We start from the raw sequence: 23,053 nt of genomic DNA on the forward strand, positions 1-23,053 counted from the left end.
TCCTATCTATCTATCTGGCTTTCCAATTATCTATTCATTCTATGAATGTAATGAACTATTAAATGTGATCTGTAATTCTATCTAATCTATCTACCATCCATTTTGTCTATCTATCTATCTATCTATCTATCTATCTATTTATCATCTTATCTAATATATCTTTCTATTTATCTATCATCCATCGGGTATATCCAACTATCATCCTTCTAGTATATCTACCTATCATCCATCTGGTCTATCTATCTATCTGTCAATTTGCATTTTTTACTTTCTGGTCAGTGGTCTAGTCCCCTTGGGCTTGCATCTCATTCCTTTTTTTGGTTTGATCCTGGATCCTGCTGCTGCTATTTTCATTTTTTTTTCTTTCTATCTATCTATCTATCTATCTATCTAACTCATATCTATCTATCTATCTATCTATCTATCTATCTATCTATGTCTGTCCATCTAATTTCTATGATCTATCTATCTCTATCTATCTTATATCTATCTGTAATTTCTATCTATGTCTGTCCATCTAATTTCTATGATCTATCTATCTCTATCTTATATCTATCTATAATTTCTATGTCTGTCCATATGATTTCTATGAGCTATCTATATCTTTCTATCTATCTGAAATTTCTATCTATGTCCGCCTAATTTCTATGATCTATCTACCTCATATATCTATCATCTAATAGATTTTATATATATATATATATATATATATATATATATATATTATATATATATATATATATCATATGCCTATCTTATCTATCTGTCTATCTATCTTTTCCGGTCTCCTTACCTAATAGCCACATATACCATCTGTAACTTTACTCTCTACATATCCATCTATCTGAGGTTGCCATTATTAATAATGATCAGTGGATTATTGTACTAGGGTGGTGAATGCATGCAAATACTTTGTATACAAGTTGTGGTCATGCCTGATTGTTGCATTTCTTCGAGTACATCTATGTTTCTCTCTTCGGAGCAGGCTCCCTCTCTACATGGGCAGGGGGAGTTGTCTTGCAGGCACACCCTTTTGTGAGCTTCTGGTCTCCTATAGACAGGGCTTGCACTGTTGATTTGCCAGTCACACTTGCTCTCTCCTCCCCTCCCTGTGACAGCTCTGGTGTAAATGCTGGATGACAGGACACGACTCTTGCACTTTCTCTGGGCAGATCAGTAGAGGGAAACTGTTGGGATTATTACATGCATCAGCATATGAGATAAAAGGAGACTCCAGTTCACTGTGACCTGTGACTTGGAATGTAGTGAAGTTTATTTTTTATCTACATTGGCTTGACTTTCTGTAACACGTCTCTGGGATTGTTCCATAAGTAAATTGAGATTTTCAGAGAAAACTTTTAACCACCCCCACATCTTTTTATGCTGACTGCTCTTTTCATGACCATCAGGAAGAAGACAGATGTGTGCTAACTTCTGTTTTCTCATGCCTTTTTTCACATTTCGTAGAGTTTCTGGACTGTTATATAAAGAAAACTACTGTTCTTAGTCATCTGATTGACTGCGTCCATTTTACAGCCTTAGATCTGACTTTTGCAGGAGAACCAGCTGCCATATCACACAACCAGTGCTTGTAAAGTTTCTAAGCATTGCTACTTGGATCGCTGTTATAGCTGTAGACTTCGTAACATTTTTTTTTGTGGTTTTGGTGCTTTAAGGAGGGTGCAGAAACTTGAGAAGACGAGGCTGGGCACAGAGTTTCTTTGCATGCAACACCCCTTCTCCACCACCCCTGCAGATTTCAGATCAGACAGTCACTTCCTGAGCTACTGATCTCTGGACTCTTTTATTCTTTTTAGAAAAGATCTGTGATAACCAATCTTAAATGAGAATTGAGTGCCTTGTCTGGTTTACTGCGAGTTAAAATTTGTGAAAGAGACACTAAACTTCTAGTTTAGACCCAGTGGCTGACGCTTTTTAACTCTTCTTGTTGTAATGCGTATTCCAGTAGACCCGAGCACCAGCCGGCGCTTTACTCCTCCATCGACTACCTTCTCCTGCGGTAAAATGGGAGACAGCAATGGAACCATCAGCTCTTCTGGCACAGGACGTACGAGAATGGAGATAAGAACTGTAGTGGATGTCCTCGCAGATCACGCTGGAGAACTTGTCCGGACTGACAGCCCCAACTTCTTATGCTCTGTCCTGCCTTCACATTGGAGATGCAACAAGACCCTTCCAGTAGCATTTAAGGTAAATGGCGGTGCACTTATCAGGAAAATTAAGCAGAAGTTTCATATTTGTAGTAGATGTCTAAATGTACTTTTCATACTTTGATGCTTAGTGACTATTGCACCTGCTAACTTCCACGTATTCCACGTAACAGTCATCATTTCACATGCCCGGTATACTGGGTTCTATATTAGAGTTAGCCTAGTGTACTTTTTTTATTTTTTTATGCCTATATTTTTGGGCATTATGAGAGATCTCTGTGGGTAAGATAATGTGGCAGGTTTTCCGTCAGACCTATTTAAAACCACAGACAATATGAGTCGAGCCAAATGGCAAACTCATCAATACTGCATCTGTGCAGTCGTGCAATGGTCTAAAATATATGGTTTATATAAGAAATCTATTCCTGCGCAGTTCACAAACTGATAAGATCTAGCAGGCACTCATTTAGCAGTGCAGATGAAAAAGAAATCCCACTGTCATAAATAGTAGGATAGACCATTGTAAATTGACAGTCATATTTTTCTTCATGGTTTATTGTGTTGGTATTGCTTAACCAAATGTTCTGCATGAGGACTGATTTTAGCATACAGTTTGGTATGATTGGTACACCACTTCACAAACCAGTCTCAACCTCATTGTCACTCCTCCTCCTCCTCTTCTGAAGAATATCAAGTGTAATGATCAGGAACAAAAACCCTACATTAACCATAAAATTCTGTAAAAACAACAGCCTAACGCAACATCTACTGATAGAGACTCCCTTTACAGTTACAGTCTTTTGAAGTGGAGCAAACTATGTGAAACCTCAAACCTTTTTGTTTATTACCATGTTAACTTGGTTATTGTACTTTATTTCCCCACTAAATTTTCTTTAGATGTGCGCGCTATCGCTTCTCTTCAATCTCTGACCACAGATATCTCATGTTCTCCAATGTGCATCCACCTGTGTTACCATAGTAGTCCCCTCACTGAGCCACTTACTATAGATTTATCCTTTTATTTTATCACATATCTTAATTGTATCATTTTATAGTTTGAATATGCATTTGTCATTCCTAATTTTACTCTAATTCTAATTCAGTTAATTCTAGGGTACGATCGGAAACACATATCAAGAATCTAATGACTTTTTATTCACAGAAACATATAAAACTGCAAATAGACGCTTTCTGTGTAAAATAGTCTGTACTATGCTTTGCTTTTGCAATATTCTATATAGAAGAAATCGTATAAAATAGCAAGTTTTGTGCTGCTTGAGTGCTGTGTCTGTTGATGGGAAATCAGTGGGCTGCTGCTCTACACATTGGAGAACATGAGATATCTGTGGTCAGAGATTGAAGAGAAGCGATAGCATGCACATCTAAAGAAAAGTTCTGTAGAGAAATAACGTGCAAAGACAAAGTTAACATAGTAATAAACAAGAAGGTTTGAGGTTTCACAAAACCTTAAAAGTAAAGAGAGTCTCTATCAGTAGATGCTTCATTAGGCTGTTGTTTTAAAAAGGCTATCCATCTCCAGAATAAAATGGGACAATAATTATATAGGATTCACAATTTTCATGTAAACTATTGACTGTCTATTAATTATGATTAATGATCTATGATGAAGTATAAACATTATTGCATTATTGAAAAACTGTATTTTATTTGCAATATTAAATGCAATTATTAGGGAAGAAACTATATATATATATATATATATATATATATATATATATATATATATAAAATGAAAAAAGAGGAACAATAACTAACAATCATGAAAAAAGTGCCAAAGCATACTGCATGAGGAGCAAGAACAGAATCTAAATGGGAAACAGACTATAAAAACCCAACTGGGCAAAGGGAAAAACAAAAACAGTACAAAAGATACAAAGACCAATGCATGTGCATTCTCTGTACAGTACAATAATGCCTAATAAGTAACAAAATATATATTTGCATACTAATATAGGCAAATATATACGGTATATTATTATTATTATTATTATTATTATTACTAGCACCTGTAGGAACAAATACGGTTCACAACATACATCTTAAAGAAATGTTAAAATTTATATAAAATAGTCCAAAACTTTAAATATATGAAACTTGATTCTTAAGAATGAAGTAAAATATGTTTATTATGAAATAACAACAAAAGATGAATTCGAACATAATTTTAAATCATTTATCATTTGTCTAACATTTTTGAAATCTAGCAATTTAAAACTACATAACAAATTATGATTATTTAAATGCTTTTGAGTGATTTCCGTGTCATCAGAAACCTTTGAAGTCCAAGTATCTTATTAATCATCATTAGCAAAGATGATCATTAAAGCCATTCTTGCACTGAAATTCATATATATTGGAATGCCTTGTATAAGAATCTCTGATAAAGAGCATTTGCTGTGCAGTACTGATAACATCATAAATTCATATGCACTGATGCTACAACTCATTGTCTGGAGAATGCTACCCAATTTTGACTATTTTTTAATGTACTTATAGTATATTATATAAATGATGCCCGAAATGTAACCTAACACATAACATCCAAACCATCTGGAAGACAAAATGCCCTTACCCTGTAAATGTCTACCTGCATTGTAATATATATTACAAGATGATCAGCAATGGCATATAGACAATATAGTATGAATGAGAAGCCATTGGGGCAGATTCATCGTTTAAACAGATCTGTTCCTGTTGGTTGTTAGATTAGAACTAGAAATTTGCAAAATAAATAATTTTGATTTGATTTTAAACAATATAATATTTAGAAGTTTAATGAAATAAATAGGCCATAATTCATGCAAGATGACAAATGTAGTTCTGTGGATGACACATGAAGAATTTGGATAGCCTAGATTTATAAATCAGTCCTATTTATTTCTAGGTACCACATTTACTGAGTGCTCGCACCATTCCCCTATCATCTGGTATTATCAATGTGTATTAGTAGCACTTGTGATATACACTTGACTAAATTTAAAACTCATAGGTAACTAATGCAATGCATAGTTCTCTAAACATGGCTGTCTCGTTGCAGGTTGTGGCACTGGGTGATGTGCCTGACGGGACAGTAGTAACAGTGATGGCTGGAAATGATGAGAACTATTCAGCCGAGTTGAGAAACGCTTCCGCTGTCATGAAGAATCAAGTAGCTCGATTCAATGATCTTCGCTTTGTTGGTAGAAGTGGAAGAGGTAGGCCTCACTTTATCACTATTTAGTTGATGTTGAGTTATGTCAGAAATACAAGACAATTTGTAGTTGTGTTAATTCTTCATTACCCATAATGTATGCACTGCATAATATATTATACATTTATATACATTGTATCCTTACTGATATTTTGGGTGTGCGTGGCTTTTTCTCCTTTCTATTGTCGTTAAAATAACGTAAAAAGTGCATTTTATGAAGTACAATCAGCTGATGTGCATGTATTGTTGTAAGCGTCATTCTCCCCTTTGCCTGACCATTTAGTTTGCCTCCAATTTTTGCTACCAAAATATGTCAACTAAATGTAATCTTATTTTATCTTGAAAAATATCGCTAAAGCTTAATTTGTAATAAACTTTTTAATTAGTGTTTTAGTTTTAAAATGTATTATCTGGATGGGGCAATTTACATCACAACAAATGTTGACTACGCCAAATGTTGACTACGCCATACTAACATGCACTTACCATAGTACAACTGTAGCCTAAAATGCTACAAAGTTTGGAGGACAATAAAACTGGGAATACCTCTAAACACATAGGCCCACTTTTAATAATGTGAGTACACCTAGATAAATTGTTCCAAAAAGTGGTGCAATTCAATGCATACAGGTTTCTGCGCCTAGTCTGAAAAAGGGAAATGGCTTACCAGGAAGGGACGTAGTCTAAAATGCAATGGTTTGTGCTAGGATTGTGCCACAATTCTGGTGTCAAATTTATCATCCAGCCTGGACCACAGTGATAAATCTGGCAAAGGTCTTCACAGCCTGTCTAAATTTACGCCATCCATAGGATTAGTAGATTTTCCCCACTGAATTTACATTTTACATCAATGTGCATATACCGTTGCACCAACATATGGTCTGGCTGGGCCAACAAACAATCCCTAGTTCAACCTTTCTATTATGCTTAGCTTGCAGTTATTTCCATCTTGATTAATAGGAGTCAAAAGACATCTTCAAAGACAAAAACATATTCTATTTAATCCAAATGATCAACTATGGTATAACAAATATACTTTAGATGGATATCTAATATTAATATTCATTGGATGAAGTAGATGTAAAATGCCAGTGGGTAAAGATTGCAACTAGGATTCCAAAAATATATATTGAATAAGATGTAAACTCTATTAAAAATCACATTTTGGGGGTCCCAAGCAGTCATAATTTGCAATTTGGGGGCCAAATCAACAGCATGACTTGTAGTCTAAAACTAAATACATATTTGTTCCTTTGATTTGCCAGAACTACTATCTCATCACAGGGAGCAGTGAAACAATAACATACACCTGCTTGCTTGTCTTTGGCTTTCATCTGAAATTAAGCATGTAATTGGGACAATAGTAGTGATGAGCAGCAGGGGCAATATTCAAATTCGCGATATTTCACGAATATTTTGGCGAATATTCATCATATATTCACGAATTCGAGTATTCGCGATTATTTTCTTGATTGCGAAAATCAGCAATATAATATGCACGTATTGCGCGTGCAATACAGGCTGTGGAAGCTTCCTGAGACTGGAGAAAATGGTTAGCATGGCAGAACATTACAATAGCTTTATAGTGCTCTAATATATTTTCGATTGCGAAAATCTGCAATTATTGATGCGCATATTTTTGCCGCAATACGTGCAACATCACATTTTAACAGGTCTGACTACATATTACTGATTGGTGCACTAAGTATTGTTGTGACATTACAGCACTATGTCTGGACAGCAGAACCTATCAGCTCCACTATATCACGATCTAACCTATACTGACTATCTCCCACTAACTATCTGTATGATATATATAAGCTAACTAACTATCTAATGTAATGACACAGCAAAGCACAGAGCACAGCAATAACACTGCTCTCTCTCTCTCACAACTCCATAAAACTGTAGAAAATGGCTGCTTGGGAGGTTCTTATATAGTAAGGGGTAGGCAACTTTCCTATTGGTTGCTAGGGATGTTGCTAAGCTCAGACAAAGACATTGCAGCCTTCTCATTGGCACACAAGCAAGAAGGGAATATCTACAATATTCGCGAATACAAATATATAGCACAATATTTTAAATCTTCGCAAATTCTCAAAGTGGAGATATTTGCGATTAAAATTCGCAATTCGAATATTCGCGCCCAACACTACTGATCAGTTCTTCGAAGAGACCACAGCACTCATCAGAGCACTGCAGCCTCTTCACAGCTTTCCTAGCACAGCGCAGTCTACTGGATAGGGGCTGTGCCTGGTATCACAGCTCAGCCCCATTTACTTGAATGTGACTGAACTGCACCTAGGCTATGGAACATCACTGGCCTAGGAAGAGGCTGTGGCGCTCACTCTTCTATGAGCTGATCGGCGGGATTGCTTGCAGTTGGACCCCCACCAATCAGATAGTGATGACCTACCCGGAGCCTAGGTCATCAGTATAAAACACTTGGACAGCCCCTTTAATTATGCCATAATCTGATAAATGGCAGGTCATTACAAATAAAATTCACACTGCCTGAGAATGATTTTACCCCAAGCAATAACATAGTAAAATGCCAAATTATTATAATAAACATCATTCAGGTTCTTTTATAATAAAAAATAAAAAGCGAGAGACTAGAACATTAATGGTGACAATAACCAAATAAGTTGTCTATAGAAAACAATACATTTTGTCATTTGTTATAGTGGGGGTATGCAAGCTGGTATCTGTGCAAAACCGCTTTACAATCTGCCTGCACTGCTTGCATTGTTTTATACATGAAGCCTACAATGATATTGTGTCAAAAGATTGCAATACCTGCTGAGCAGTGCTTCAGCTTGAGACGCATGTCCGTGAATACAGCCCACCCTGCTTCATGATGCCAGTCTCATTGAAACTCAGTATAATTGGATGGTCGCATTCTTGTTCTCTGACACAAATGATTTATTCACCATTTTTAAAACTATTAGAAACTTTCCTTCTCAACTATGAACATTTCATCAATTCTAACTCCCGCTCAGCTGTAGTGGGGAACTGCTTTTGTAACTACTGACGTCTTCACAAAACCTTCTGCATCCTTCAAGTTATTAGAGTAGACCACAGAGCAGACATGGCACCACCCCTCCTCATTCATTCAGACCTACTGAGGATTAAATCGAACCAGTGCTCAGACTCTTAACTTATAGGTTTCATGTTTCGTATTAGACAAGATTATGGGTCACATATGAGAAGTCTTTTTATAAGGTTACATAGCAAAATGTTTTTTCTATGGTAAGTAAATCTAAAATGTAGCATTTTACAAGCAGTAATCTATATGTCTAAGAGACATTCCAAAGTCATCAGTACCAGCCCCTGTAAAACACACTAATGATGGTGACCCTGCACCCATGAAACACCTTCCCATATCCCCAAACAAGAGTCTGTAAATAGCTTAATATATTAATAACCATGTGGTGGAATGACCGTTTTTGTCAACCCACTCAGTCATTTGACAAAATTAGAGGGGTTAGGTGGCTTAGTTCTCTGTAGCTAGATGCCATTTTCTGCCTACCACCCCCCTGACTGGAATTTTTGGATCCATGTCATGAGGGCATCATCACCGAACTGAGCTTTCATACTGCATTTTATAATAGCTGCTGGAATGGAAAGGAACCTACAGTATAATGGTAGCAAAATTCCTTTAATTTTACAAATTTGGGGAAATCTACCTATTTTTGATCTATTAGTTAAAGAGCCTACTGTACATGAGACTTATTATGACTGAGGCTTTTAAATCTGTCACGGGAAACCTGATCTGGTTAGGAGGGTGGTCTTTTTCAAAAGGCAGTCTTTTGGAGAGGTTTCACTCCCAGGGAGTCCAGAAGGTCTCCAGAAGGTGTCCCTTTCTTAAGGAGAATCCCAGACAATCTGGGAAAGTAAGCAAGTATAAGGATCTAAAGATTTCTGCTGTGGATGCTGACAGTAGCAATTTAGTGCAGCGGCTTTCAACCTGTGACCCTCCAGCTATTGTACCACTACAAGACCCATCATGCCATGTCAATCTGCAGCTTTCCATGGTGTGTATAGCCTTGTAATTTCGCAACAGTTGTACAGCCACCGGATGCAGACCACTGACAAGGTAGTTGTCTCCTTTAACTAGTTGAATCCTGTCAATGTAAATCTGTATATTCATATCTACAAATATGGATAAAAGGTTTTATGGTCTGTAACTACTGTTTAGATGCAGTGTTAACATGTCTTTAACATTTCCGTCTTGTTTCCTAAAATGCATACTTTTAGTTGTTGTTGTTTTTTTTTCAAATTCTGTACTTAACTGACTGCAGATTGGCAATGGAAAATCTGCCCTTTTAGGAATTAAGCTTTTATTTCTGTACTTAATTATCCTGTTAGAGTTTTTTTCATGCTTCCAAAACAAATTTCCAAACCGGAATGCTTTATAATTCTAAGTCTGGTCTTTGAACTGATTCATCTTGAGTGTATTGATGTAATTTCAAAATAAGGGATTATAATAGTCTCATGTCTATCCAAACATTTTGCATACAATAATGGTTTAACAGTCTACCTAAGCAAATTTTTATAAAGGTGTGTAAAGAAAGCCTCCATTCTGGTAATGTTGTCTTTCCTGTTGGTGTCATAATATTCCTTGCACCAGCACTGGCATACATTTTACCCATAACAAGAGTATTGATGGTCTGTCCATATCAGATCCATGGAGGTCCAAATCTGATCCAGGGAGGGCATTCTTGCTCATTATCTGTTTAAAGAGGACCTGCCACCTCAAAAGTGCAATCTGAGGCAGGAGGAGCTGAGCATATATTTATATAGCTTTGTGGAAAAAATAAAATTTGAAATTTTATCAAAATCTCTGCTTTTTCTGCTTTCAGTTGTACAGGGGGCTGTCTTATCAGTGACTGATAGCATTTTCTGTGTAAGTGTGTATACATAGATAGCTATCAGTGACTGATAGTCATACACGGCGGAGGTATTATCAGTGATTGATAGCATTCTCTGTGTAAATGTGTATACATAGATAGCTGGTAGTCACTGATAGTTGTACCCAGGGGCTGTCTTATCAATGATTGATAACATTCTCTGTGTAAGTGTGTATACATAGATAGCTGTCAGTTACTGATAGCTGTACATGGGGAGGTGTTATTAGTGATTAATAGCATTCTCTGTGTAAATGTATATACAGAGATAGCTGTCAGTCACTGAAATCTGTACACAGGGGGGCAGGGGCGTTGCTCGGGTAAAACATTCGGGGTCTGGGCCCCTGATGTTTTGTCCCAGGCCCAGAAAGTACTGCCTGCTAGATAGATCCAACTGTATTGCCATCCTCAGGAATCTAATGCCTTGCAAGAGCTGAAGGACCTGTGATGACATCACAGTCCTTGTGATCAGTTCTAAATGCAGTAGCTGAAAAGGACCTGTGATGATGTCACCATCATGTGACCAGTGCAGGACAGGACAGCTCAGCAGTGAAGAGAAGTCCTGGGAAGAAGCTGTGGTGAGGTCTGCTACATGAGGAGAGGTAAGTGAAGGGGTAGATTACTCAGCGTGAGAGGCAGAGCAATGTTGGGAGTTGTAGTTATTTAACTGGGACTGTATGTGAGGTCTGAAGTTATTTACGTGGGACTGTATTTTGGACGGGGCTGTAGATAGAGAGGGATGTTATTTACATGCGACTGTATATTGGAGGGGGCTGGAGAGATGGTGTGATGGTATTTACATGGGACTCTATGGAGGAGGAGGAAAATAATATTATTTACATGGGACTGTATGGTGGAGGGGCTGAGGAATTATAATTTCTGAGGACAGTAAACGGAGGAATATAACTACAGGGGGCACTGCAGGGGGCATTATAAATACTGGGAGCGCTTCAAGGCGAGCATTATAACAGTAGGGGGCAATATAAATACATGGGGCACTGTCTGGGCATTATAACAGTAGGGGGCGATATAAATACTGGGGCACTTCAGGGTGAGCATTATAACAGTAGGGGATATTATAAATACTGGGGGCAGCTTGCAGCGTTTTGGTGTCCCCCTGGCGATGCAGAGCCAAAAGGATCCGTCCTGAGACTCCTGACTTACAATGTAAGTCAATGGGGACGGATCCGTTTTCATTGACACAATATGGTGCAGTTGAAAACGGATCCGTCCCCCATTGACTTTCAATGTAAGTCAGGACGGATCCGTTTTGACTTAGACTTTTAAAAAAAAAGAATAATGCAAACAGATCTGTTCTGAACGGATACAAGCGTTTGCATTATAGGTGCGGATCCATCTGTGCAGATACCAGACAGATCCGCACCTAACGCAAGTGTGAAAGTAGCCTAAGATGTCTGTGTGTCACACTCTGCAGAGACGAGGTGCGGCTGAGAGAAGTTGTCCGGACCGAATGGAGAAGATGATGACAGAGAAGATCTACATCAGAGGAGACGTCACCTGGGAGGCACTGGATGTGAAAGATACGTGCTGCTGTATAGCAAGTACAGTAAAATGTCTTCAGTGCTAGTGTTTGCAGGGGGAGTGGTTGGGGGGGGGGGCGATTGGGCAAGAGAATTGGGCAATATTCATTGAGGCTTGGGCCCCGGATCTTTTGAGACCCCAGCAACGCCCCTGCAGGGGGGTGTTATCAATGATTGATAGCATTCTCTGTGTAAGTGTGTATACATAGATAGCTGTCAGTCACTGAGAGTTGTACATGGGGGAGGTGTTATAAGTGATTGCTAGCATTCTCTGTGTAAGTGTGTATACAGAGATAGCTGTCAGTCACTGATGGTGTACACGGGGGAGGTGTTATCAGTGATTGATAGCATTTTCTGTGCAAGCGTATATACATAGATAGTTGTCAGTCACTGATAGTTGTACACAGGGGAGATGTTATCAGTGATTGATAGCATTCTCTGTGTAAGTATGTATAAAGAGATAGCTGTCAGTGACTGATAGCTGTACATGAGGAAGGTGTTGGGATTCACAGCTGAGACAATAACCCGTCACAGGGTCCAATAAATAGAGGTAGTACATAATCAATAAGGCCTCACAAACTACTACCCTGATAAAACGTAGCCTTTAATATAGATCCAATAAAAATATCCCTGAGATATAGATAATATTATTGAGAAAATAACAAAATAATTCAACAATCGTATAACAGGCAGTTATATAGGCAGGAAGTTGATGAATGGGGTACTGTCCCTAGCTCTCACCTTATACTGTAGGACCTGCCTATAAAACGGAATGCCCCCCCCCCCCTCCCGATAAGGGCGATCCCATATCAGGAACCTCCTCAACGCCCTGGAATGGCCCTGATTGGGGATAGGTGGCCCACTAGATAGGTGGCCTCTCACTAAATTATGAATATTTTTCTACCAGAAGCACATCAAATAATAAACAAGTATAAACCAAAAATAATACACCAAAAATAAACCCAGTGTGAACAAAGAAATACACACTAATCTAAATCAGACACCATTACCACAGTTGCCAGGTCAGATGGTATAAACAATGATACAGTATTATATATGATATTGATGTATCAATACCAGATTCTCAGAGTCCCTTTAGGTCCAACGCGTTTCACCTAACTCAATCTGGGGCTCATCAGGGGACAGAACGGTGCACTTAAAATAGTGTCACCAGCATATGCTTAACGGACACGGTTAATGGTTAATTAGTAATATATATTTAACATGGATATCTCCCCTATCATGGTTAATGCAGATATCAAATTAGGTGTGCTACCTTACATGAACATCAGATAGTTTAAATAGATTTGCCACAATCATGATTCATGTATACACTGTCGGTCATTACACCTCCTAAGGACAGCACTTTACGGTAACAAGGAAAATGGGCAGCACGGTGGCTCAGTGGTTAGCACTGGTGCCTTGCAGCGCTGGGGTCTTAGGTTCAAATACGACCGAGGACAACATCTGTATAGAGTTTGTATGTTCTCCCTGTGTTTGTGTGGGTTTTCTCCGGGTTCTCTGGTTTTCTCCCACACTCCAAAGACATACTGATAGGGACCTTAAATTGTGAGCCCCATTGGGGACAGTTGGATGCTAATGTCTGTGAAGTGCTGCGGAATATAGTAGCGCTATATAAGTCCTTGATGGAATGTCGGATGGATATGATATAATATAATACAGGCGTGCCAACTTAAGTAGGCCGCCGGGCCCGCCGGAAGGTCATGTGAATTACTCAGTCCACGTGACCGGGACCACGTGATCCTGCTCCGCATCACATGACCAGAACTGGCTGTTTTCTAACATCCACTGAACACATAGTGATAATAAGGGCTGGTCATGTGACCGGGTAGCAGATACCACGGTTCCATCAATAACTTTTAGAGATTTATATAACATTCACAAAGAATGCCTCAATTCGTGGTGGGAAATTCAGTCTTTTGACAATTACATCAAGAACTCCATTATGTAAGGGTTTACAGATCTTTATAAGACCAGCTAAACATATCTGTACCCCTGATTTGATATCCAAGTGGGAACCAGAGGTTACAGAAAGTTTACTGCGCCTTATGAGACTTCTTCTAGATCAAGAAAAGATCAATATCAAAACGATAGAGAAACAATAAAAAAAACTAATTGATCACACTGATTTCTCGATAAGTGAACTTGAACTACAACAAAACATTGATAGGTTCAAATCAGCCCTGGTAGAACGTAAACACCGACAATTCATCAAAGACTTGACATAATTCAGAAATAAAACGGCATACGAAGTGACGCAGTCTAATCAGAAGGGGTCGGCGACAGAAACCTCTCTTTCTGAGGCTGAGAGTTCTGATATACAGTGTGGTCAACCTCAACAATACCAAAATCGATGATCAAATTGGAGGGAGAGAGGCCGCTCTAGGAGAACATATAGAAATCCAACCCCTAGATCACAGTATAAGGATAACCAACAATCATCTCAATACCTCTATAAACAATGGGGCCTTCAAAATCCCCTCACAGGGGGAGAGTCAATAACTACAGAGAGGGAACAGGAGCTACTAATGAAATCATCCTCATCACTAATTCCACTAGGATTATCTTTCTCACCTGCTTCCTTCTCATCATCTCCCAATATGAACACGGCGTCTTTTTTAGGCCAGACATCCATAAACACTTACACTCTCAGGGACCGTGCACAATCAGTGTCCCAACAAGGCAGGAAACATTAGAAGTAATTTCAAATAAATCTGTGATCCTGAAACTTTAAGGAATCACTCTATCCAAAACAGAACAGGTTATTTTAGCGAAAGGTCTATCGTTTGTACCTACCACCCGATTTAACCTTTTTGAATGGGTGAAGGAACTTCACCTATTCATCAGGAAACTACGGTGGCACAAGATTTTTTGTTCATCTGATAATAAGAGGTGTCTGGAACTAGGACTTGAACCCAGTGACCTACAAGGATTTGATGATTTGATACAGTTGCTAGATGATATTGAACTTCCGAGGGGAAAAGGCCCCTTCACCGATCTCAGAAACAAAAGTACTAAGATGCCCCCAAAAACACTGGGGGAAGTCAACATTGACTTGTTTCTGAGGTCGGTGATAAGAGACCTAGAGTTGATTGAACCCACTCAGTGCTATAGGAACTACACACCTACAGAAATGGAAGCCCTACAACAACTAGGCATGAATAAAAATCTGGTAATCAAGCCCTCAGATAAGGGCGGCAATATTGTTGTTTTGACCGCATATATAAAGATATGTGTCTATCACTTCTATCCGACAAAAAAAGCTATGAACGATTGAAATTTGATCCTACTGATCTGTTTGTACAGGAACTGTCCCAGATGCTGCGGAGGCCCTTGAGGAGAAGTTGATTGATCGGAAGGAATTTGAATATTTCTTACCAGTCTTGCCTAAAAATGCCACCTTTTATGGTCTCCCTAAGATACTCAAGGGAACCAATCCCCTCAAGGGCCAACCAATAGTTTCTGGAATTGGAAGCCTGACCCAACGTGCAGGCACATACATTGATCATATACTTTGTCCATTTGTTGTAGCATTACCATCTTACCTACGGGACTCTACAGATCTCCTTAAGCGCCTTGAAGGCATAACTATTGAGCCAAATACATGGTTAGCCTCAATTGATGTAGAGGCATTCTACACCTCTATTCCCCATAATAAAGATCTGGCAGCGGTGAAGTATTTTCTAGACTCTAGATCCAATGAGTTGAGCGAACACAACTATTTCGTAATCCAGCTCTTAAGCTTCATACTCACCCATAACTACTTTGTTTTTGACGGTCACTTCTACCACCAGCTGAGGGGTACCATGATGGGTAGCCCCTGTGCACCAACTTACGCAAATTTGCTCCTAGGCTGGTGGGAAGACACCGTTGTCTTCTCCGAATACATGACCCACTGGACCAGACATATCATGCTATGGTCCAGATTTATAGATGACATTCTTTTTGTTGTGGTCTGATACTAAAGAGGACGTTTCTTGATACACGAGTCGAAAGAGGTGAAAATAACTCCATCAAGACTACTTTATATTGCAAAAAGACCTCAACAAACAGTCTCCTAAGATGGAATAGCTTTCACCCAAAATCACTTAACCACTTGCCATCTGGGCCATTTGCCCCCTTCCTGACCAGGCCAAATTTTGCAAAACTGACATATCTCACTTTATGTGGTAATAACTTTGGAACGCCTTTATTTATCCAAGTCATTCAGAGATTGCTTTCTCGTGACACATTGTACTTCATGATAATCATAAATTTGAGTCAAAATATTTCACCTTTATTTATGAAAAAATCCCAAATTTACCCAAAAATTTGAAAAATTCGCAATTTTCTAAATTTCAATTTCTCTGCTTTTAAAACAGAAAGTGATACCTCATAAAATATTTATTATTTAACATTCCCCATATGTCTACTTTATGTTGGCATCATTTTGGAAATGTCATTTTATTTTTTTAGGACGTTAGAAGGCTTAGAAGTTTAGAAGCAATTCTTCAAATTTATAAGAAAATTGCCAAAACCCACTTTATAAGGACCAGTTAAGGTCTGAAGTCACTTTGTGGGGCCTACATAGTGGATACCCCCATAAATGACCCCATTGTAGAAACTACACCCCTCAAGGTATTCAAAACCGATTTTACAAACTTTGTTAACCCTTTAGGCGTTCCACAAGAATTAAAGGAAAATGGAGATCAAATTTTTAAATTTCACTTTTTTGGCAGATTTTCCATTTTAATAAATTTTTTTCTTTAACACATCGATGGTTAACAGCCAAACAAAACTCAATATTTATTACCCAGATTCTGCGGTTTACAGAAACACCCCACATGTGGTCATAAACTGCTGTATGGGTACACGGCAGGGCGCAGAAGAAAAGGAACTCCACATGGTTTTTAGATGCCATGTCCCATTTGAAGCCCCCTGATGCACCCTTACAGTAGAAACTCCCAAGAAGTGACCCCATTTTGGAAACTAGGGGATAAGGTGCCACTTTTATTAGTACTATTTTTGGGTACATATGATTTTTTGATCATTCATTATAACACTTTATGGGGCAAGGTGACCAAAAAATTGGTTGTTTTAGCACAGTTTCTATTTATTTATTTTTACAGCGTTCACCTGAGGGGTTCAGTCAAGTGACATTTTTATAGAGCAGATCGTTACGGACGTGGCGATACCTAATATGTATACTTTTTCTCATTTATTAAAGTTTTACACAATAATAGCATTTTTGAAACAAAAAAATTATGTTTTAATGTGTCCATGTTCTGAGAGCTATAGTTTTTTTATTTTTTGAGAGATTTTCTTATGTAGGGGCTCATTTTCTGCGGGATGAGGTGACGGTTTTATTGGTACTATTTTGTGGGACATACGCGTTTTTGATCACTTGGTATTGCACCTTTTGTGATGCAAGGTGACAAAAATTGCTTGTTTTGACACAGTTTTTTTTTGTTTGTTTTTTACGGTGTTCACCCGAGGGGTTAGGTCATGTGATATTTTTATAGAGCTGGTTTTTACGGACGCGGCAATACCTAATATGTATACTTTTTTTTATTTGTTTCACTTTAACACAATAATAGCATTTTTGAAACCAAAAAAATAATGTTTTAGTGTCTCCATGTTCTAAGAGCTATATTTTTTTTATTTTTTGAGAGATTTTCTTATGTAGGGGCTCATTTTTTGCGGGATGAGGTGACAGTTTTATTGGTACTATTTTGTGGGACATACGCGTTTTTGATCACTTGGTGTTGCACCTTTTTTGATGCAAGGTGACAAAAATTGCTTGTTTTGACACAGTTTTTTTTTTTTTTTTTTACGGTGTTCACCCGAGGGGTTAGGTCATGTGATATTTTTATAGAGCTGGTTTTTACGGACGCGGCAATACCAAATATGTCTATTTTATTTTTTCTATTTTAAAAAAAAAAAAAATTATTCCTTACTTGGGAACTTTTTTTTTTTTTACATGTGAAACTTTATTTTATTTTATTTTTTCAACCCTTTATTTTTTTTTATTTTTTTTACACTTTTCGTCCCCCATAAGGTCATACAAGACCTCTGGGGGACATTTACTTCACTTTTTCTTTTTTTTTTCACTGTTGATTTCTCCTGTAACTGGGGCTGACATAGTAGCCCCAGTTACAGGACAAATGCACCCCTAGAGAGGCTGTACAGCAGCAATCCAGCGCTGTACAGCCTCACAGCAGGGCTGATCGAGGTCTCTGAGAGACCTCACACAGCTCCTGCACACTCCGGTCACGGCGGTCACATGACCGCCGGGCCGGAACAGGAAGCGCATAGTAACAAATGGAATACCCGGACTCCTGCTTATATGAAGCATGGAATTATGCCAATACCATGTACAGAACCATGTTGCTTCAATCTAAAAAGAAATAAGATCAATCTGAAAGGATTCGAATTGTTGGTACTTATGATACTCCATCTCATCAAGTCCGGGATATCTTAGGTAGATACTGGTCCCTTTTAAAAACGGATCCTGATCTGGGAAAGGTTCTCCCTGACTATCCAGCAGTTACCTTTAGACGGGGATGCAGTATAGGGGACTCAGTGGTACATAGCCATTTTGAAACCCTTCTGAAAAGTACATGGCTGTCCAACAGAAAAGTAGGCACGTTCAAATGCAGAGCATGTCCGTATGTTGTAGTGGGTGACACTCTTACTGATGGTACAAAAGGTAGGATCTAAAAAGCCTGTTCCTTTGACAACTGCAACACGGTTGGGGTTGTATATCTGGCTCAGTGTGACTGTGGACTTAAATTTGTGGGAAAGACATACAGAATGTTTAAAAAGAGTATCCTTGAACATATAGGTGGCATTCGCAAAAAACATGAAAAACCCCTGTCAAGACACATTTTGCTTCACCACACGGGCAATATAAAAACGATACGATTCTCAATGATTGAGACAACTAAACAATCTATTAGGGGTGGCCACTTCGATAGGCTGTTGAGACAAAAGGAGTCGAGATGGACATATACCTTTAACACTGTCATACCTCTTGGTCTCAATGAAAGTATTGAATACACGTGCTTCCTCTAATTGACCAGCCAACCATTATCTAAATAGGCCAGTATCACAAATACCTTATTATCTCTGTTTAATTTTATGGTAATATTGGGAATCTGTAGCCATCCCCTTTAGTACCGAGAATTTTGGCCCACTTAATGTTATTAAATAACCTTATAGCTTAGTTCATTTTAACTACTACTATGGGTTCCATGTTCATAACAACCATCATTGATACCGATCTCTTCCATATTTATGCTCTTTTAATGTGCTGCCATTTTATCTGCTACCTGTCCCCTTGCGGCTGCCCGGCCACATGACCGGCCCTTATTATCACTATGTGTTTAGTGGTTGTTAGAATACAGCCAGTTCTGGTCATGTGATGAGTAACGGGATCCCGTGCCCCCGGTCATGTGGACCGAGAAACTCTCGCGCTAACAACATGAGTTCAGGGCACGATCACGTGACTGAGTAATTCACATGATCTTCCGGCAGGCCCGGCGGCCTACTTAAATCGGCACGCCTGTATTATATCCATCCGTTATTTCATCACGGACGTCGCCAACGTGTGGACCTTTTCCTCCATCCGGGCACCGCTGCCATGTCACTCTGAGGTCCATCTCCTGCACCAGCCAATATCCGTGGGCAATATGCAAGTAGCTTGTGACTATCTGCCTTAGATAGCACATTTACCTTGTTACCGTAAAGTGCAGTCCTTGGGAGGTGTAATGACCGACAGTGTATACATGAATCATGATTGTGGCAAATCTATTTAAACTATCTGATGTTCATGTAAGGCAGCACACCTAATTTGATATCTGCATTAACCATGATAGGGGAGATATCCATGTTAAATATATATTACTAATTAACCATTAACCGTGTCCGTTAAGCATATGCTGGTGACACTATTTTAAGTGCACCGTTCTGTCCCCTGATGAGCCCCAGATTGAGTTGGGCAAAACGCGTTGGGGCTAAAGGGACTACGAGAATCTGGTATTGATACATCAATATCATATATAATACTGTATCATTGTTTATACCATCTGACTTGGCAACTGGGGTAATGGTGTTTGATTTGCATTAGTGTGTATTTCATTGTTCACACTAGGTTTATTATTTTTGGTGTATTATTTTTGGTTTATACTTGTTTATTATTTTGTGTGCTTGTGGTAGATTATTCATAATTTAGTGAGAGGTCACCTATCCCCAATCAGGGCCATCCCAGGGCGTTGAGGAGGTTCCTGATATGGGATCCCCCCTATCAGGGTGGCCATTCCGTCTTATAGGCAGGGCCTACAGTGTAGGGTGAGGGCTAGGGACAGTACCCCATTCATCAACTTACCTGCATCCATGCCTATATAACTGCCCGCTATACGATTGTTGGATTCTTTTGTTATTTTCTCAATATTATTATCTATATCTCGGGGTTATTTTTATTGGATCTATATTAAAGGCTACGTTTTAACAGGGTAGCAGTCTGTGAGACCATGAGGAAGGTGTTATCAGTGATTGATAGTATTCCCTGTGTAAGTGTGTATACAGAGATAGCTGCCGGTCACTGATAGCTGTACATGGGGGAGGTGTTATCAGTGATTGATAGTATTCCCTGTGTAAGTGTGTATACAGAGATAGCTGTCAGTCACTGATAGCTGTACATGGGGAGGTGTTATCAGTGATTGATAGTATTCCCTGTGTAAGTGTGTATACAGAGATAGCTGTCAGTCACTGATAGCTGTACATGGGGGAGGTGTTATCAGTGATTGATAGTATTACACGTGTAAGTGTGTATATAGAGATAGCTACCAGTCACTGATATCTGTACATGGGGGAGGAGTTATCAATGATTGATAGTATTCCCAGTGTAAGTGTGTATATAGCGATAGCTGCCAGTCACTGATATCTGTACATGGGGAGGTGTAATCAGTGATTGATAGTATTCCCCGTGTAAGTGTGTATACAGAGATAGCTGCCAGTCACTGATATCTGTACATGGGGAAGGTGTTATCAGTGATTGATAGTATTCCCCGTGTAAGTGTGTATACAGAGATAGCTGCCTGTCACTGATATCTGTACATGGGGAAGGTGTTATCAGTGATTGATAGTATTCCCCGTGTAAGTGTGTATACAGAGATAGCTGCCTGTCACTGATATCTGTACATGGGGAAGGTGTTATCAGTGATTGATAGTATTCCCCGTGTAAGTGTGTATACAGAGATAGCTGCCAGTCACTGATATCTGTACATGGGGGAGGAGTTATCAATGATTGATAGTATTCCCTGTGTAAGTGTGTATATAGAGATAGCTGCTAGTCACTGATATCTGTACATGGGGGAGGAGTTATCAATGATTGATAGTATTCCCTGTGTAAGTGTGTATATAGAGATAGCTGCTAGTCACTGATATCTGTACATGGGGGAGGAGTTATCAATGATTGATAACATTCCTGTGTGAGTATACAGAGATAGCTGTCAGTCACTGACAGGCACTGTATGCTGAAACAAATATTTCAACTGATTCCTTAGAATCAAACTGAAAAAGAATTTCAAGAAATTTGCTCATCTCAATGGCATGTGAACCATTGTTTGGCGCAAAATAATGGTATCCTGTCAGCTGGAATAAAGAAAAGTATCTAACTTCTAGTAAGATTCGCCAAGTTTATGCTGTCTTTATCTTAGACAGGATTAGTTAAGATGACCCTCTTTCTGTTGCACATTTTTCCTCTTATGGCCCAACATCTTAAATGTCTCTATTGTTAGTATATGCATCCAAGCTGTTGAGGAAATTTTGACATCCTTGATCTATGTGCTGACTTGCTGAAGAAAAGAGGAAACAAACAATAAGGCCCTTTACATATTACATTTTATTTTAGATTATATATTGGCAAATTGAAGCTGCTCAGCGTGACCCAAACTGTATGAAGCTAAATTGAACACGACTTTGTGTTCACAGAGTACATTTTTCTACTTGTCATCTTCTCCACATCATTAACAGGAAGTGATAGCACGCATAATTCTAGGAATGGAATAATCGTTTTGTGTAATTCTGACCCAGATTTCTACTACTTACCACAAGGCATCTAATGTATACTATATTGTCAACCACAGTTCCAATACTCCTACTAGACTAGGAAATTAAAGAAATAAGTTTATAGTAAATATTTAGCTGAGAATTGGAATACTAGGTGAAGATATCATATGGAAATCTATGGACCATAGCATATACTATATATAGCATATACTATGTATATTGGGAACAGTAGTATATTAATTAACTGATATGTCTCTTTTCATTCTCAGGCAAGAGTTTCACTCTCACAATCACAGTTTTTTCAAGTCCTACGCAGGTGGCCACATACCACAGAGCCATTAAAGTGACTGTTGATGGGCCACGAGAGCCAAGAAGTAAGTTCTTCCAAAATTTAAGATTGCTGTAACCCATCAGACGAAATTTTTATATTTAAAAGTCACTTCTATGTCAGAAAAAGTGGAACAGGTGCTTCAAAAATATGGCACTCATTCTGAACAGCATATTTCTGAATGAGATAATATGATAGAAGGCACACTTCTTAATTTAATTTTAATTTAATCTCTTAATTTATTACATTGTGACGGGGTGAAGTCATATAGACAAAGCACCTGATCCACCTAAATCAGTGGGTGAGCCGCTAGTATATATATATATATATATATATATATACACATATATATATATATATATATATATATATAAATGAATTTACACCAGACAACTGGCTTAAATACATTCATAAATCTACTGCACCCCTTCAGATAATATATTACAAAACTGGCTGCCTGAAGCCACCACTACATGGAGCTTAGTGAGTAGAAAATTAATACAGTTATCATTGACTGCAATGGAAGCTGTAATCATTTCTTTGTACTGAGATCCCTCTAGTGGCATCTGCTTGACAAGGAAGTGTTTTTTATGTCGGAAACATAAGGAGCAGCTGTAGCTGTTGCATGGTCTGCATCCATGAAAGGTATGCCATTGGGTTATTAAGATATTCACATCAAGTTGCATAATTATCTATGCAAAACAAAAACATTTCAAACATGGAAATCTTGAACTTCTTCCTTCCCCAACACAATTATTTTGACAATTATGTCAGCAATATCCTTTCACCTCAGGGGCCAGCGATTGGCTGCAGCAGTCATG

General features: G+C 38.5%; 1 protein-coding gene across 1 annotated transcript in view; it reads left to right on the top strand.

Moving 5' to 3' along the window:
- Positions 1–1,161: 1,161 nt before the first annotated feature.
- The window catches only part of RUNX3 (RUNX family transcription factor 3), a 62,059-nt gene continuing 40,167 nt past the window's right edge, over positions 1,162–23,053 (top strand). The window contains exons 1-3 of the mRNA XM_040424473.1: positions 1,162–2,211; positions 5,230–5,386; positions 22,174–22,278. Coding sequence (XP_040280407.1) covers positions 1,954–2,211; positions 5,230–5,386; positions 22,174–22,278 — 520 coding nt within the window. The 5' untranslated portion in view covers positions 1,162–1,953. The remainder of the gene's footprint in view (positions 2,212–5,229; positions 5,387–22,173; positions 22,279–23,053) is intronic.

The sequence above is a fragment of the Bufo bufo genome, chromosome 3, assembly GCF_905171765.1.
Source record: "Bufo bufo chromosome 3, aBufBuf1.1, whole genome shotgun sequence".
NCBI lineage: Eukaryota > Metazoa > Chordata > Amphibia > Anura > Bufonidae > Bufo > Bufo bufo.